General features: G+C 33.5%; 1 protein-coding gene across 10 annotated transcripts in view; it reads right to left on the reverse strand.

Moving 5' to 3' along the window:
- Positions 1–15722, reverse strand: part of Scmh1 (Scm polycomb group protein homolog 1) — a 167560-nt gene that overhangs the window by 84848 nt on the left and 66990 nt on the right. For 9 of the 10 annotated variants that reach the window (XM_019207741.2, XM_010625942.3, XM_033767856.1 and 6 more), the window contains one exon: positions 6605–6839. In XM_019207741.2, the coding sequence (XP_019063286.1) occupies positions 6605–6839 (235 nt within the window). Of the gene's footprint in view, positions 1–6600; positions 6840–15722 lie in introns of those variants that run through there. The other variant, XM_033767858.1, reaches the window with a different exon arrangement.

Here is a 15722-nt window from a genome sequence, read left to right on the forward strand (position 1 = left end):
CAGGTCCTTGCGCTTGCAAGGCAGGCCACCGAACCGCTGAGCTAAATCCCCAGCCCTGGTTCCATGTGAACTTTAGAGCTGTTTTTTTCCAGTTCTCTGAGGGATGCTGTTGAGATATATTTTTTTTCATTAAGTTTATTGGTACTTTTTAGGTATATAGTACAGTTACATTCATCATTGGGATCTTGTACCTTTACATGATGCATCTTGGTTCTTAATTATAAAATACATTTTATTTTACCCCACCCCCCCAAGCTCCCTCCCCCCTCCCTAGCTGTTGATATTTTGATTGAGACTACATTAAATTATGTATCAGTTTTGGGAGTATGGCCATTTTGACAATATTGGTTCTACCTATCCTATCTATGATTTTTTTTTAATTAAATGAGTTTCCTGAATGTATTAGATTGCTGGACTTTCTTTTTTGATTCAGTTTGCCAATTACGTCTTTACATTGAGAAGTTGAGGCCATTCACACTGAGAGTTATTACTGAAAGATATTGATTTATTCCTGTCACTTAATTCTTTTTCTGTTGATGATGCCATTGATTTTTTGGGAGGGCTATGTTTGGCTTGTCTGTCTAGGATATGCTCCAGTATGTTTTGGAGGGTTGGCTTGGTGTTCATGTAACTCTTAAGGCATTCTTTGTCAAGGAATGTCTTTATTTCTCCATCAGTTTTGAAAGACAGTTTTGCAGGATATATTAGCCTGGGTTGGAAGTTATTTGCTTTTAGTGCTTCAAACACTTGCTGTAAGTTCTCTTGGCCTTTGCAGTTTGTGCTGAGAAGTCTGCTGTAATCCTGATCAGTTTACTTCTACACATTTTTTTCTTTTTGTTTACTTTTCTCTGACAGCTTTTAAAATTGTTCTTCTATGATAATGGAGTTAGTGTTCACTGTAGTTAGTGTTCTGTAAGATTCACCTTACTTACTTGTATTTTGAAATCTTTCCTCAGACTTGCAAAGTTTTCTACTATGGTTTCTCAAAACAGACTTTTATGAAATCCATGTGGGCTGTTTTCTAATTTCTAATTCCAATTAGCCTAGGTTATTACACTAAACTTTTCTATTACTGTGTTGTTTCTCTCATCATTGGACTCACACTTGTTTCTGTCATAGTCTGATTATCTTGTGGCTGGATGAAGTTCTTCTCTAATTTATTTCTTAGTAAAAGGTTAGGGTTACAGAATTTTCTGAGTTCTTGCATGATGTAAACTTTCCTTATAATCTTAGTACTATATCTGAAGAATAGCTTGACTAGATATAAAATCATTGTTCCCATTTCTTTTCAATGTCTTGAAAATGTTTCATTTTATCTTCCTTTTCAGTTTGCTCTTAAGCAATCCAATTCTGACTTTCTTTTCCTCTGTAAAAGGACGGTTTATTTCCCCCAAAAGTTTAGAGGAATTTTTCTTAGATTTTAAGTTTTGCTACAATATTTTTTGGAGTTGAACATTGAATCGATTTTCTCAGATTTTAAGTACTGCTTTAGGTCTTTAATTTTTCCAAAGGTTTCTGCTAAGTGTTAATTCTATTTCATTATTTCATCTTCTTCAGGAACTCTAACTGTGTACATGCATACACACATATATATGTTGAATCTTTGTCGGGTATATATCCAACATTTATTTTTTGATACTTTTTTTTTTTTGGTTTTTTGAGGCAGGGTCTCACTGTGTAGTTGAGACTGACCTAGAACTCACTATGTAGCCCAGGCTGGTCTCAAACTCACAGCGACCTCCTGCTTCAGCTGCCTGAGTGCTGGGATTACAGGTGTGCACCACAACACCCAGCTTGATACTTTTCTTATATTGATTTTTATTCTCTTGGTCATTCTCTCCTCAATGTCCCTTACTGTATTTTCAGTTGAACCTACTGTCCCTTTGGTCATCAGGGAATTGAGTCTTCAACTGAGATGCTTTTATTTCTTCATTTTTTTTTTTTTTTTTTAGTTTGGGCAATCCTATTTCACATCTTCTACTTTACTGTGCATTTCTAATGTGATTTTCAGCATCTATGATTCAAGTTATTTTTTTCCTTATCTGCCAGTACTTGTTTAGCTCAAATTCAATTTTTGTTGAATAGTTTCCCTCTGATTAACCACTGGTTTTAGCAGTAGACTTTTCAGTAATTGAAACTGTTTTATCTTCATCTGTTTTTCTTTATATAGAGGCTTTTTATGATGTTGACTATTATTTCCTAATCATTTCAAAGTATGTTATATTTTCCTAGATCAGCAAGAACAAGTTCTATTTTGGCAAAAAGCTAGGGTCATAAGTTGGTATAGTGAAATGTGGTTTCTTGAACAGACAGACCTCTTTGGGATGGGATGAGAAGATGAGAATGTCCCTTTTTGATTTTATAAGCCTCTTTGGTTCTGCATAGCCTTAAATTCCAACCCTTACTTCTTTTTCCCCCTCTCCACCATGGTCATTTTCTTCCCAGGACTGCTATCTCTAGTCCTTTTCATTATCAACTTGGACTCTCTGATTCTCTAATATCATATACTATAATCTACCAGGTCTTACCCTTTGTTCTCATTATTTGCTATTCTGTATGAGACTTTCTTTCTAGGGATGATTTTAGCCATGTTAGAGTTCCACTGCTCTCTCCCTTTTTAATACAGTTTTTATCTGCATAAACTTTCCATTATAGTATGGGCTGGCTTCAGACCTTTATATCCTTACTAACATGTAATTGAAATTTCTGGTACTTGTAACTCTTAGACATGAGTTATGAATGATTTGATTGGATTTCCTTTTTGATCTGAAGGTTTCTAGAGATTTTCTGGGAAAGATTTTTATTGGGAACCTTTATGTTTTAATAGGCTCTTATAGCCTTCTAAAGAATAATTTATAAAGCAGCATGAGAATAACATAGTACTATGTAGCTGTAAAAATGAACAAGGAATATCTTCATTCTGTGACGTCATGCTTCAGACTGAAAAGAAACAAGGCTGAGAAAACTAAAGCATACTATATTTTACATAAACATTATAGGCAAATCTATGTATGTACACATATATAAATGACAAATTATCAATATATACATATAGTTTTATCTGCATTTTTAATACGGAAAGATAATAAAAGAAAGCAGTTACCTATGGAAGAAAGAAAGACTAGATAGGATAAGTATTTCTCTGTCTACATTATTTCTCTGACTATACTGTACTTTGTTTTATAAATTTTCCTTTCTTTTTTTTTTTTGCAGTAATTTGGAACTGAATCCAGGGCCTTTTGCATGCTAGACAAATGCTCTACTACTGAGCAACTTTCCAGACTCTATTTTACATACTTATATAAACAAATTAATTTTGAAAAAGCAGTCTTCCAAAATAAAAAAGAAAACGAAACGAATAAACCTTAAGTATCAACATGGTTGCAGAGTTACCCAGAAAGAAACTAATTCATATGATCTTATAACATATTTTTGGTCTGTATTTCCCTTGAAGGAAAGAAAAAAATGCAAATAATTTAAATAATACCTGTATTCATAATGGTAGTAGTGTTGGTTAATAGCCTGAAATGCTGTATGTGGAATAAAGCAAATAAGTTATTTTGTGGATATGGAGAATTAGGGTTTTGTTGTGGTATAAAGACAATACAAATACAAGATGGCACAAGTAGGCAAAAATGCCAATGTTTTGAATTTTAGTGGGCAGTATCAATATAAACCAACCAACCAACCAATCAATCAACCAAACAAACAAAAAGTAGATGCCTCTTTGCACCAAAAATACTGAGCACTCTAGTGCTCAGATTATGGTTTCTAAACACCTTTTACCATTAAAAGGAGCCTAGACTCCTAGAAAAGATAGGTGACTCCATATTGGGGCAGGAAATGTATAAGATGAGCTTGGAACATTTTGGCATTTCAAAAGTCTAAGAGAGATACCAAATAATACTGATGTATATGAAAGTGTCAGGAGGCAGTGTGATGAAACTCCTACAGAAAAAAGATGGGATAATTCAAACAAAAGTATGGATAATTTGCATGACTGATTAAATATGCATGAATCTCTGAGTTTCTGACACTAAAAATTCTTCCTTTTAATACTTTTGGAAGAAGTTAGTAAACCAATTCATTATTTTGCAAATAGGTAAGTAAAGAAAAGAATCCTGGGGGCCAGGAATTTAGCTCAGAGGTTCCACCACCTGCCTCGCAAGCACAAGAACCAAGTTTGATCGCCAGTACAAAAAAAAAAAAATCCTGTATAAATCATATCTCAAAGAGTTAATAAAAGTTTATTTTAATAAACTTAAGCTTTTGGGGGGGGTAGTGCCTATGGATCATGTACAGGACCTTATGCATGCTAGGCAAGCGCTGTACCACTAAATTACATCTCAATCCATAAGAACATCCAATATGGACTATATCTTAGGACAACCAGAGAATTGATAAAAGTTTATTTTAATAAATGTATTCAATTTAATTTATGTAGAAGCAATGGTAGGATTAAAAATTCTGGTTTAGTAACCACAATAAATTGATAGAGTTAAATCAGCAGCCTTTCCAGGCATGGTGGTACACACCTGTAATCCCAGCACTTGGAAGGCTGAGTCAAGAGGACTGCCATGAGTTCAAAACTAGTCTGGGCTACATACTGAGTTCAAGGCTAGCCTGAACTTCAAAGTGAGACCCTATCTCAAAACCAACCAACCAAACAACCAAAAAAACCCAAAAAAGTCAGTAGCCAAGTGTGGTGGTACACACTCCCAATCCCAGTACTGTGTTAAACTGAGGCAGAAGAACTGCCAAGTTTGACAGCCTTGAATTATTTAGTGATTTAGGGAGATCCCATCTCCTTTAAAAAGGACTGGAGATATATAGCTCAGTGCAATGGTCCCAAGTTCAATCACAAGTGCTGTAAAAATCAATCAGTTAATCCATCCATCCATTTGGGGTCAGCAAACTGCAGCCACCAGGCCTGGTTATTAGCTGTTTTTGTAAATAAGTTTTATTGGAACAAAGTCCTGCTCATTTACTGATGTAATATCAATGGCTGCTTTTGTATTATAAAGACAAAGTTGAGTGAGTAGCTGCAACACAGAACATATGGTCTTCAAGCCTGAAATATTTACTATCTGACCCATTAAGAAAATATGTTGGCCCCTGATTGAGATCATGAGCATCACTGGCTACTGTAGTCTAAAATAATACACAAACATAGTCTGTATCTGAGCAAATCTCCAAATCTACTTATCAATTTCTAGGAAGCACAGAACATAAAACATGTTAAACAATACATTTAAAATGAAATAATGAGCAAAATACAATTATGAGAAATTTTAAAGACAAAGGAGTTGAAGTTTTGAACAAATAAACTGAAAGGGGAAAAAATAGAGAAGGAAGAAGATGCCATAGATTAAAAGAGACTTAAGGGACATATCAACTAATTGTGGATCGTAGATCCTGGTTCAAAGAATTTGATGGGGGTGGTGTAGGTGGAGTACGGTAGGGTGGAAAAACGGAGAGAAGATTAGGGAAGTAGGGAGGGAGAGAGGGAGAAAGAAAATCAACTGGGGAAAATTTAGATGATGATCAAATATATATTAAGAAATTGTTCATTTACATGTGATAATGGCATTAAGTTTATTTTTAAAACATCCTTACCTATGGGAGAGACATAATATTATGATAAAAGGATACTACTTTGGACAACTGGGCAGGAAGGGGCAGGACAGGAAGTATATATAAGGATACAGATAAAACAAGATTGACTGTGTTGATAATTATCAACAATGAAGGTACTTGGACATTCATTGTGTTCTTTGTATATATTTGGAATTCTATATTACAAATTATTTTTTAATGGGGGAACATATTAAACAAGTACCTAGGATGCTCTTTTAAATGATATATATTCCTTAACCTCAATCTAGCTCAGCTTCCTGAGGAGAACATGGCCCCAAGTCCACAATCTATCCCTTTCTATCTGTATCTCGTCAAGACCTACTGCTAAAATGATCGGCAGCAACAGATTAGATGGGATGAATCTCTTAGGCATGTTAAGGCCAAGAAAAAAAACAGGTGAATCTAATTTGGAAGAGAAAAATCTAGGAAGATATAGTAGTTTAAGCAAAAGAACAGATCAAAATGAGAAAATTCCAAGGATAAAGTAAGAATCTAGGGGAAGAGGGAGGAGATAAGAGACCCTTATAACAGTATTCTTTTTACTGGGAGAGTTTTCTCTCATTATTTGTCATCATTACTGGATTTAGTGAAAGGACTGTGTGCGTGTGTGCTCACGGGCATGCCTGTGTGTGTTTGTATTCGTATTTTTAGCTTTGTTTTTTGAAGTACATTAAATGGCAAGACCACCTTCAATTTCCTTTCTCAGTGTAAATAAGCACTGACAAAAAAGAAGGAAAGGTAGTTTCTTGCTGGGGAAGGTAGACTTTGAGAGACACTTAGACATCATAGGCTAAAAAACAGAGATGGAAACGTCAAGATTTTGCAGCTCATTTCATTTTGGATAGGTCTTTTTCAGGGACCAACTGGAACAGAAGAGATAGGCAGGAACTCTATACTTTCCATAATAAAATGTACAATTTTGGGACCTACACAATTTGCTGGTAAGAGCATGGGTCTAGTAACTTACCCAGAGGGGGCTGCAGCATCCCCCCATGCTTCTCACAGTTCCCGACAGGTTGGATTTCAGCTGAGTCAACCAGTCGCCAGAAGTCATTCTTATTGTCACTGCCATCAAGGCGCAGGCGGAGGCGGGCACCCGTCAGTCCAACTACTGTGGCAATACAGGTGGATGTGGTGTTCCTGGGGTCTTGTGCTTCCAATTTCATGCTGATCTTGAACTCATTCGTTGGAGGTGTATAGGACTGAGAAAAACAAGCCGTGAGAATTAGGCAGAACAAGAATACAGCAAACTGCATTTTCAATAAGAATGTTAAGAGGGAAAAAAAACAGAAAATGTATGCTTTGGACTCAAATTGGTTACACCTGGACCAAGAACAACCAGTTTGAATTATGCCCTAATTCTTGGGGCATAAAAGTTTCATACTAAAGAAACAGTATAAGGTAAGATGAAGGGAAAAACTACTTTCTTTCTGAAGCACCACATATTACCACACATCATCAAAATAAAAAAGGACAAGTCTCTCTTATACAGTCTAGTCACTTTAATGTTTTCTCATTGTATCATCTCCAACTCCCTACCCCTCCAAATATAACATTTTCTTTTCAGAACCTCTATATTCTTTTCAGCTGCCATATCCTTAATGTTTCTTCACGGAACATAGTGGTCTGTACATCTGTCACACAGACTACAGTACTGCTGAAACTTGATTTTTTTCTTATTTTGGCATTAATTTTTAAATCAGCTCATATAATTGATATATAATAAACTATATACACATTGGTAAGTCTTGACCCATGAAGGCAAGAATAAAGATAATGAGTAAGGCCATCACCCCAAATTCATGAATGTCCCTTTGTAATCCTTTTTTCTGGCCCTTCCCAGACCCCTATGTACATACAACCACTGAGGTACTTTCTACATTGTAGACTGGTTTTAATCTCCTAGTCCTATATGAAATTACAGAGGATGTACTATTTTTTTTGGTATAGCATTCACTCAGCATAACTGTTATATTTACCTACATTGTATAATGTTTCAACATAGGCTGAGTATCCCTAATCTGAAAGTTTGAAGCCCAAAATGCTCCAAAATCTGAAACCTTTTGAGCACTGATGTAATGCTACAAGCAGAACATCCCATTCTGGGGCTCTTGTGATGAGCTGCAGTCAAAACACAGGCACACTAAGAATGAGTAAAATTAGCATCAGCCTATGTGTATGAAGTGTATCTGAAACTAAAAAATTTCATGTTTAGACTTGGTCATATCTCTAAGATATTTCATTATGTATATGCAAAATTTTCTAAAATTTGAAAAAATGTGAAATACAAAACACTTCTGGTCTGAGAAGTTCTGGGTAAGAGATACTCAACCTGTAATTCATTTCATTTAGTTGCTGAGTAGTACATAAATTAATGTTCATCTGTTTTCCACTTTTTCACTATTACAAATAAAACTGTTAGGAATGTTCATGTGCAGATCTTTGCAGAGAAATATACCAGTTGTTTCTCAGTGTCTGGAGAGGATTAATTCTATGATGCCCCTTAACTACCAAAATCCACGGATACACAAGTTCCTTATATAAAAATGGCACAGCATTTGCATACAACCTACACACATCTTCCTATATTACCTATATACATCTTTCTATACTCATCTCTGGATTGCTTATAATACCTACTATAATCTCAATGCTGTGTAAATAGTTGTTATACCGTATTATTTAGGGAGTAATGACAAGAAAAAACCTATATACATTCAGTACAGACAATTTCCCCCCAAATATTTCTGATCTGCAGCCAGCTGAATTCACAAATGGGAAATTCACAGATGGAAGACCAACTGACTTTCTTTTTCCTCCCATAAATGTCTAAGATTGGAATGGCTGGATCATCTGGTAGGTTTAACTCACACATAAGAAAGTTAACTCTTCATTCAAGTATATAATTCAATGCTGTTGTTTGGTGGATCTGGAGAGTAAACCCAGGGCCTCATGCATGCTATGTAAGCACTCTATCACTAAGCTACATCCCCATCCTAATTCAATGTTTTAAAGTATATTCACAGAGTTGTGCAAGCACCACACCTAATTTTATAAAATTTCCATTATGTCTCAAGCAGAAACCCATTTCATTAGTTGTCACTCTCTACACCCCTCTCAGTCCAATCCCTGAAAACTATTCATCTACTTTTTGTTTCTGTGGATTTGCCTATCTTGGATATTTCATATGGTTGAGATTAGGTAATATGTGGCTAATATGTGAATGGTTTCTTTCATTTGGCATGTTTTCCCAGTTCATCCACATTACAACCTGTATCATTTCATTCCTTTTCACTGCCAAATAATATTCTATTGTATGGATATACTACACTTTGCTTATTTATCATTAGATAGACATTTGGATTGTTTCCTCTTTACAACTACAGCAAACATTTGAGTTTACAAACATTTGAGTTTTGAACTTTCCCAGGTGTATGGTAAAGACACACTTTATTGGCTAATGAACGAATTTGACTTATGAACATTTCTTCTAGAATGGAACTCTCTTGTACTGTATTATGAATAATGATGTGATGGACATTTATGATATGTCTTTGTGTGGATGTATGTTTTCCGTTCTCTTAGACATATATTTATGAATGGGACTCCTAGGTCATATGGTAACCCTATGTTTAACATTTTGAGTAACTGAACTGTTTTCTAAGGTGGCTATAGGATTTTATAATCTCAGCACCAATATATGAAGGCTCTAATTCTTCATATCCTCATCAGTGCTTGCTACTGTCTGCCTTAAGTTTAGTCATCTAGTGGACGTGTAGTATGCAACTCCAATTTCAATTTCCATTTTTCTAAAGATAATGATCTTGAAATTCTTTCATGTGCTTATTGGTCATTTGTACCCATATGGAGAAATGTGAATTCAAATTCTTTGCCCATAAAATTCATCAACACATTAATCTTTGTCTTTATATGTTGGTCTACCAAATTGATGAGTTATTTTGGTTCTCATTTTCTTTGCTTTTTTATGAGAATTTATGAAATCTCTCTCTCTCTCTCTCTCTCTCTATATATATATATATATATATATATGAGTAGTATGATGTCATTCTTCTCCCTCATCTCTGCCTTCTGCAAACTTCCTTTTCTGTCACTAAAGCTTGTTTGGCTGGAAATTTGTTAAGACAAATTTTGTTATGTTATCAATATATCTTTGTACCTATTTTCTACTGATAACGAATATTAGTTTTTAAGTAAATTTTATCATAACTATACTTAAATAAATGGATAATAAATCATTAATATCATTCAGTATCTGGTACATATTACAAATTCTCCAACTGCCTCAAAGATATTTGTTTTTCTCAAATCACACAAATCACAAACATTCCACACATCACTGCACTGTTTTATTATACCAAAGTATATATTGTAGAAAATATGCATTGTGTATATGTGTGGGAGGTATGTTTTTTCACATATGTGTGAACTATTAAATGAGAAACATGGTCATGAATGTGGTAAGATTTTGCACATTTGGCATATTGATAGTTTCTCTGCCAACCTTATGATTTCTCTGAATTGCATGTTTGATTTAATTCACAGTCATTTGCTTGGGAAGAATATTACATATGTATTGGTGTTAAATTCTATTATTATGCTTATAAAAAATATAATAGAAATAAGTATGGGATATAATAAAATAGAAACAGAAAAATCTGATCTTAAAAATGCGAACTCTTTTAGTTGTTTTGGATTTCAAATATAAGTATATATCTTTTCTGTGGGAAGTAATGTTAGAAAATGTAAGTGATACAATCAACAAGCATATATTTATCAAATTAATAAAACTAAGCAGTTTATAAATCATAAAATTTTGAGGATAGCTTCTCAACTATAATATGTAACTCTGTTTCATTTGTAAATACATTATTTTTAAAATATTATATGAAAAGAAAATGAGAAAGAACATATAATGTTTGAAGATCATATCAAACTAATAATGTATTTGGATTATCAGTCTGTGCTGCATAAATTTTTGTTTATTTCATATCCTTTTTTGCTGTCATATATATGTATATTTGAAATTTTTATTTAGTGTCTTCATTTCTTGTCATGTATGTTTGCAATCTTTAATTAAAAAAAAAATTCTTTGCCCATTTTAAAATTGTGATTTTGTTCCCCACAAAGAATGTGGTCATTATGTACTACAAATGTAGTAATAAAAAATAAATGCCTATGATTTTTTAAAAATTGTTGAGTTGTAAGAGCTCTTTATATACTGTAGTTGGGGTACAAGGCTCTTATTAGATATATGATTTATAAATATATTCTCCCATTTTGTTATTTGCTTTTTCATTTTCTTAATGTGTCTTTGGAAACACTTTTGATTTGGATGAAGTTCACGTCAGCTATTTTCTTTCTTTCTTTTTCTTTTTTAAATAGAGTCTTGCAATGTAGTTCAGAATGGCCTTAAACTCACTTTGTAGCCCAGGCTGGACTCAAACTCTCAGCAATCCTCTCGCTCAGCCTCCTGAGTGCTAAGATTACAGGAGTGTACCTCCACGCCAACATCTATTTTCTCTTTTGTTGTTTGTGCTTTTAGTGCTGTATCTAAGAAACTATTATCTAAGCCAAAGTCATGAATATTTACTCCTATGTGTTTTTCTAAGAATTTTATAGTTTTAGCTTTTATATTTAGGTCTGTGATCCACTGCAGTTAATCTTTGTATATGATACAGAGGTAGGATCCAATTTTGTTCTTTCGCTTGTGGATACCCAGTTGTTCCCATACATGTTGTTGAAGATCTCAAAGAACTATCTTGGCATCCTCAGTGAAAATCGACTGACTGCAAATTAATGGTTCAGTAATCCATATGTTTACCTTTATATGAGAACCTCAATGGCTTGACTATTATAGTTTTGTAGCAAGTTTTGAAATCAGGAAATACTGAGTCTTCCACCTTTGTTTTCCCTTTTCAAGGCTGCTTTGGCTCTTCTGAGTCTCTTGTATTTCTATATGAATTTTAGGATCCACAACAATTTTGGCAAAAAAGGCACCTGGGACTTGATAGGGATTGCACTGAATCTATAGATCAGTTTGGGGAGTGTTGCTGTCAGCTACATGATTTACAAATATTCTCTCCTAGTCTGTGGCCTGCATCTTCATTCTCTTACAAGTGTCTTTTGAAGAGTAGAATTTCTTAATCTTGATAAGATTAAGATTATCTATTTCTCTGTCCATCTTCTGTCTATTCATCTCAGTGCCTCTGCACGGAGTTATATTCTTGTCTCTACGTCAGTGAGTTTCCCAGGCTGGGCTTGAACTTTTGATCTTCCTGCTTTAGCCTCCCAGAATGCTAGAATTATAGGTGTGTGCTATCACAGCTGATTCTTAACATTTTTTTGTGGCTCAAGTTCTTGGTCCAGTGTTTTCTAGTTTTCCTTCCATAAACTTTATATATCTATTAGTTAACTTCCTTCCACTTTAGCTGTTGTTGTAAATGGGAGTTTCTTTTCCACTGTATCTTCTACTGGATTATTTTAAACCACTGAGTAAAATGCTGGGTTTATTACTGAGGTATAAACTTTTTAAAAAAATTTAGGATGCATTACTCATTTCCTACTTTTTTTTTTTTTTTGCTAAGTGGTATGATTTTTTTCTGCTCAGCAGTATAATGTTTTCTGACCAACTATTTTACAAAGTAAGTGAGCCACTTTACATTTTCATTAGCATTGTATGAAAGTTCTATTTGCTCAGCATCCTCATCTCCATTTGAAAAATCATAGTCATTTAAATAAATGTATAGTGACATCTCATTAACTCACTTTCAATTTGTATTTCTCTAGTGAAATAATGATACTATGCATCTCTATTCACTTGCTTATTTGCCTTGCATATATTTTCTTTGGTTTTGTTCAAACATTCAATACCTTTCTTTTCCTGCCCTGTTTGCTTTGGTAATAACAATATTGAGTGGGGGTGACATGAGTGGACAACTTTGTCTTGTTCCTCTTTTTTTTTTTTTTTTTTGGTATCAGGGATCGAACTCCTGTCCTTGTGCTTGCGAGGTAGGTGGCAGTTGTTCCTCATCTTAAAAGGAAAATACTTAGTCTTTATCATTGTTTGATGTTATCTGTAGACTGTTCATAAATGTCCTTTTTATAAAACCAGGGATTGAACTCAGGGCATTATGCTTGCTGGGCAGGTGCTGTGCTGCTGAGCTATATCCTCAACCCTCATAAATGTCTTTTTGCTGAAAGTTTTTATTAGCAATGGATGTTGGATTTTATTGAATGCTTTATTTGCATGTATTGAGATGATCATGTTTTTTTCTATTCGTTTTTTTTCCTGACAAGATCATCTCCTTGGTCCCCTCTTATTTTGGAGATAGGGTCTCGTTATGTTGACCTTCAACTAGTGGGCTCAAATGACGTTCCTGCCTCTGCCTCCTAAACAGCTGGGACTACAGGTGTGTATCACTGTACCCACTTATGTTATTTTCTTCTTTAGTGTGTTTGTATGGTAAATTATATCAATTGATTTTTGAAATTTAAATCAGCCTTGCATTCCTAGAATTAATGCCACTTGGTCATGATGAGTTGTTTTTAAATGCAGTTTTTTTTTTCCATAAAATTTATTTTGAATTTTTATAAGGATATTGCTCTGCAGTTGTGATTTTTTTTTCAATGTTTGCCTGGCTTTGGCAATCAAAATGTTTACTTTGTAGGGTTAGAGGTACTTAATTCTCTTAAATCTTCTGAAAATCTGTTTAGAATTTGTAATTTTTTTTCCTTAAATGTTTGAAAAAATTCATCAGCGAAGTCACTGAGGCCAGGAATTGCTTGTGGGAAATCTTTTTATTACAAATTTAATTTTTACTATTCAGGTTTTCTTTTTGACTGAACTTTAGTAACTGTCATTTATGGAAGCTCTCCATTTCACCTCAGTTGTTAAATTTAAGGATATAATTATATATAATACTTCTTTAATTCTTGTAATATCTATAGAATCTATAGTGATATTAGTTTTCTCATTTCAGATATTGATTATTTAAATCTCTTTCCTTTATTTCTGGTTGGAGGTTTATCAATTTTCTTAATCTTTGCAAAGAACTAGCTTTTGGCTTCAACAGGCTCTAAAGTTTTTCTGTCTTTTAATGATTTATGCTGTTTCTTATTCTCTGCTTACTTCAGCGTTAAATTGCTCTTTTTCTCTCCAGTTTTATGAAGCTAATCAAAACCTTTCTTCATTTCTAATATAAATGTTCAGTGCTATAAGTTTCCCCTTCAGTGCTGCATTTGCAGCGTCCCACAAATTTTGAAAGGTTCTGTTTTCATTTTCATTCAACTGAAAATACTTTCTCACGTTCCCTTTTGGTTTCTTAGCACTAGTAAAGTACTTAGAAATGTATTATTTAGTTTACAAATATTTGGAGATTTCTTAGGCAACTTTCTGCTTTTTTTAAACAAAAAATCCCTTTGTATAGTTAAAAATATATCACTATAACACTGATCTAAAATGTTTTCAGTATTTCCATCTGCATTTCTTGAGAAATAAAGAAGTAGATTTTTGTATACATCATCTCTAAAGCCATTTGTTTTAACTTTCCACAGAGGGAAATTTAATATTCAAAACAACTGAATTTAGTATTTTAAACAATAAGTCCTATTTTAATCTTCTATTTAAAATATTTCTCATTATATATTTTAGTTCTATAATGTTCTACACAGAATATTCTACTAATATGAGTAAATTTTCCATTGAATTATCTGATTACTTTCTCTTTTTTATAACTACAGTATAATACAATGGTTCTATATCTTTAAGGCCCCCCCCCATTTTTTGGTACCAGGGATTGAACTAGGGTCTTTGCGCTTGCAAGGCAGGCCAACAAACCACTGAGCTAAATTCCTGGCTCAAAAACTCCCATTTTAATCAGAGAACATACTTTGTCCTGCTTAAATGCTCATAAATTTCTTAAGTTTTTTTTAAAAATGGCTCCAAATATGGCTTATCTTAATAATGTTCAGCAAGGACTCAAAAATAATTTGTACTCTACTATTCTAGTATTCAATATATGTCAATTTTGTCAAGTTAGTTGACAGTATAGTTCAAGTGTATGGTATGCTTGCTTAATTTCTATTAACTTTGACTATAGATACATTTTGGCTTTATATCTTAAATTCCATCAGGCATTGGTCCATGTAAGGATGGTCTGACTCTTTTATCATTATGAGTTTATCTTGTGTTCCAATAATATTCTTTGTTCTGAAATGTGCTTTGATATTAATAGATATTTCAGACATATTAATGGTTAATATCAGCATGGTATATCATTTCTCATTTTACCTTTAACCCTTTCCTGCTTTTATAGTTAAAGTGTAATATCTTATAGTCAGTGTACAAATTGACTCTTGCTTTTTATCCAATGTGCCAATCTCAGCCTTTTGTACCAGGGATTAAAATCAGGACTTTGAGCTTGTGAGGGAGGTGGTGGCACCACTGAGCTAAATCCCCAGCCCCAATCAGCCTTTTAATTGGGATGTTTAGGTCATTTATATTTAACTTGACTTTTGAAAAGGCTGGGTTTAAATGTACCATCTTGCTACTAGTTTTCCATTACTTTAGTGGTTGCTCTGGGCTTATAGTAAATATCTTTAAATTATTATCTTCAAGTAATCTTCAAGTAATATTATACACATTTTTGTATAAAAACTTTGTAATAGTAAACTTAAATTTCTCTTCCCACCTTATCATATATTTAACGTATATGTTAGCCATACAATATATAATTGTTTATATAGTCAATTATATTTTATAGATTCAATAAGAAAATAATTTCATTTATTCTAATTAAAATTAAAAATTTCAGTCCTCTTCACTGCTTTGTACAGATCTGTTATTCCATCTGGTATTATTTTCCTTCTGCTTGTTATAGCTTCCTTTAAAATTTCCGATAGTTCAACTGCTAGTGACAAATCTCTTCAGTTTTTTTTGTATTGAAAATATCTATATTTCACCCTCATTACTGAAATATTTTTTTTTAAGTATAGCATTTTAGGTTAAATGTTTTCTTTCAGTACAGATGTTGTGGGGCCAGATTTAGCTTAGTGGTGCCACTGCC

Source organism: Fukomys damarensis, unplaced genomic scaffold (assembly GCF_012274545.1).
Source record: "Fukomys damarensis isolate Sample0158 unplaced genomic scaffold, DMR_v1.0_HiC HiC_scaffold_23, whole genome shotgun sequence".
NCBI lineage: Eukaryota > Metazoa > Chordata > Mammalia > Rodentia > Bathyergidae > Fukomys > Fukomys damarensis.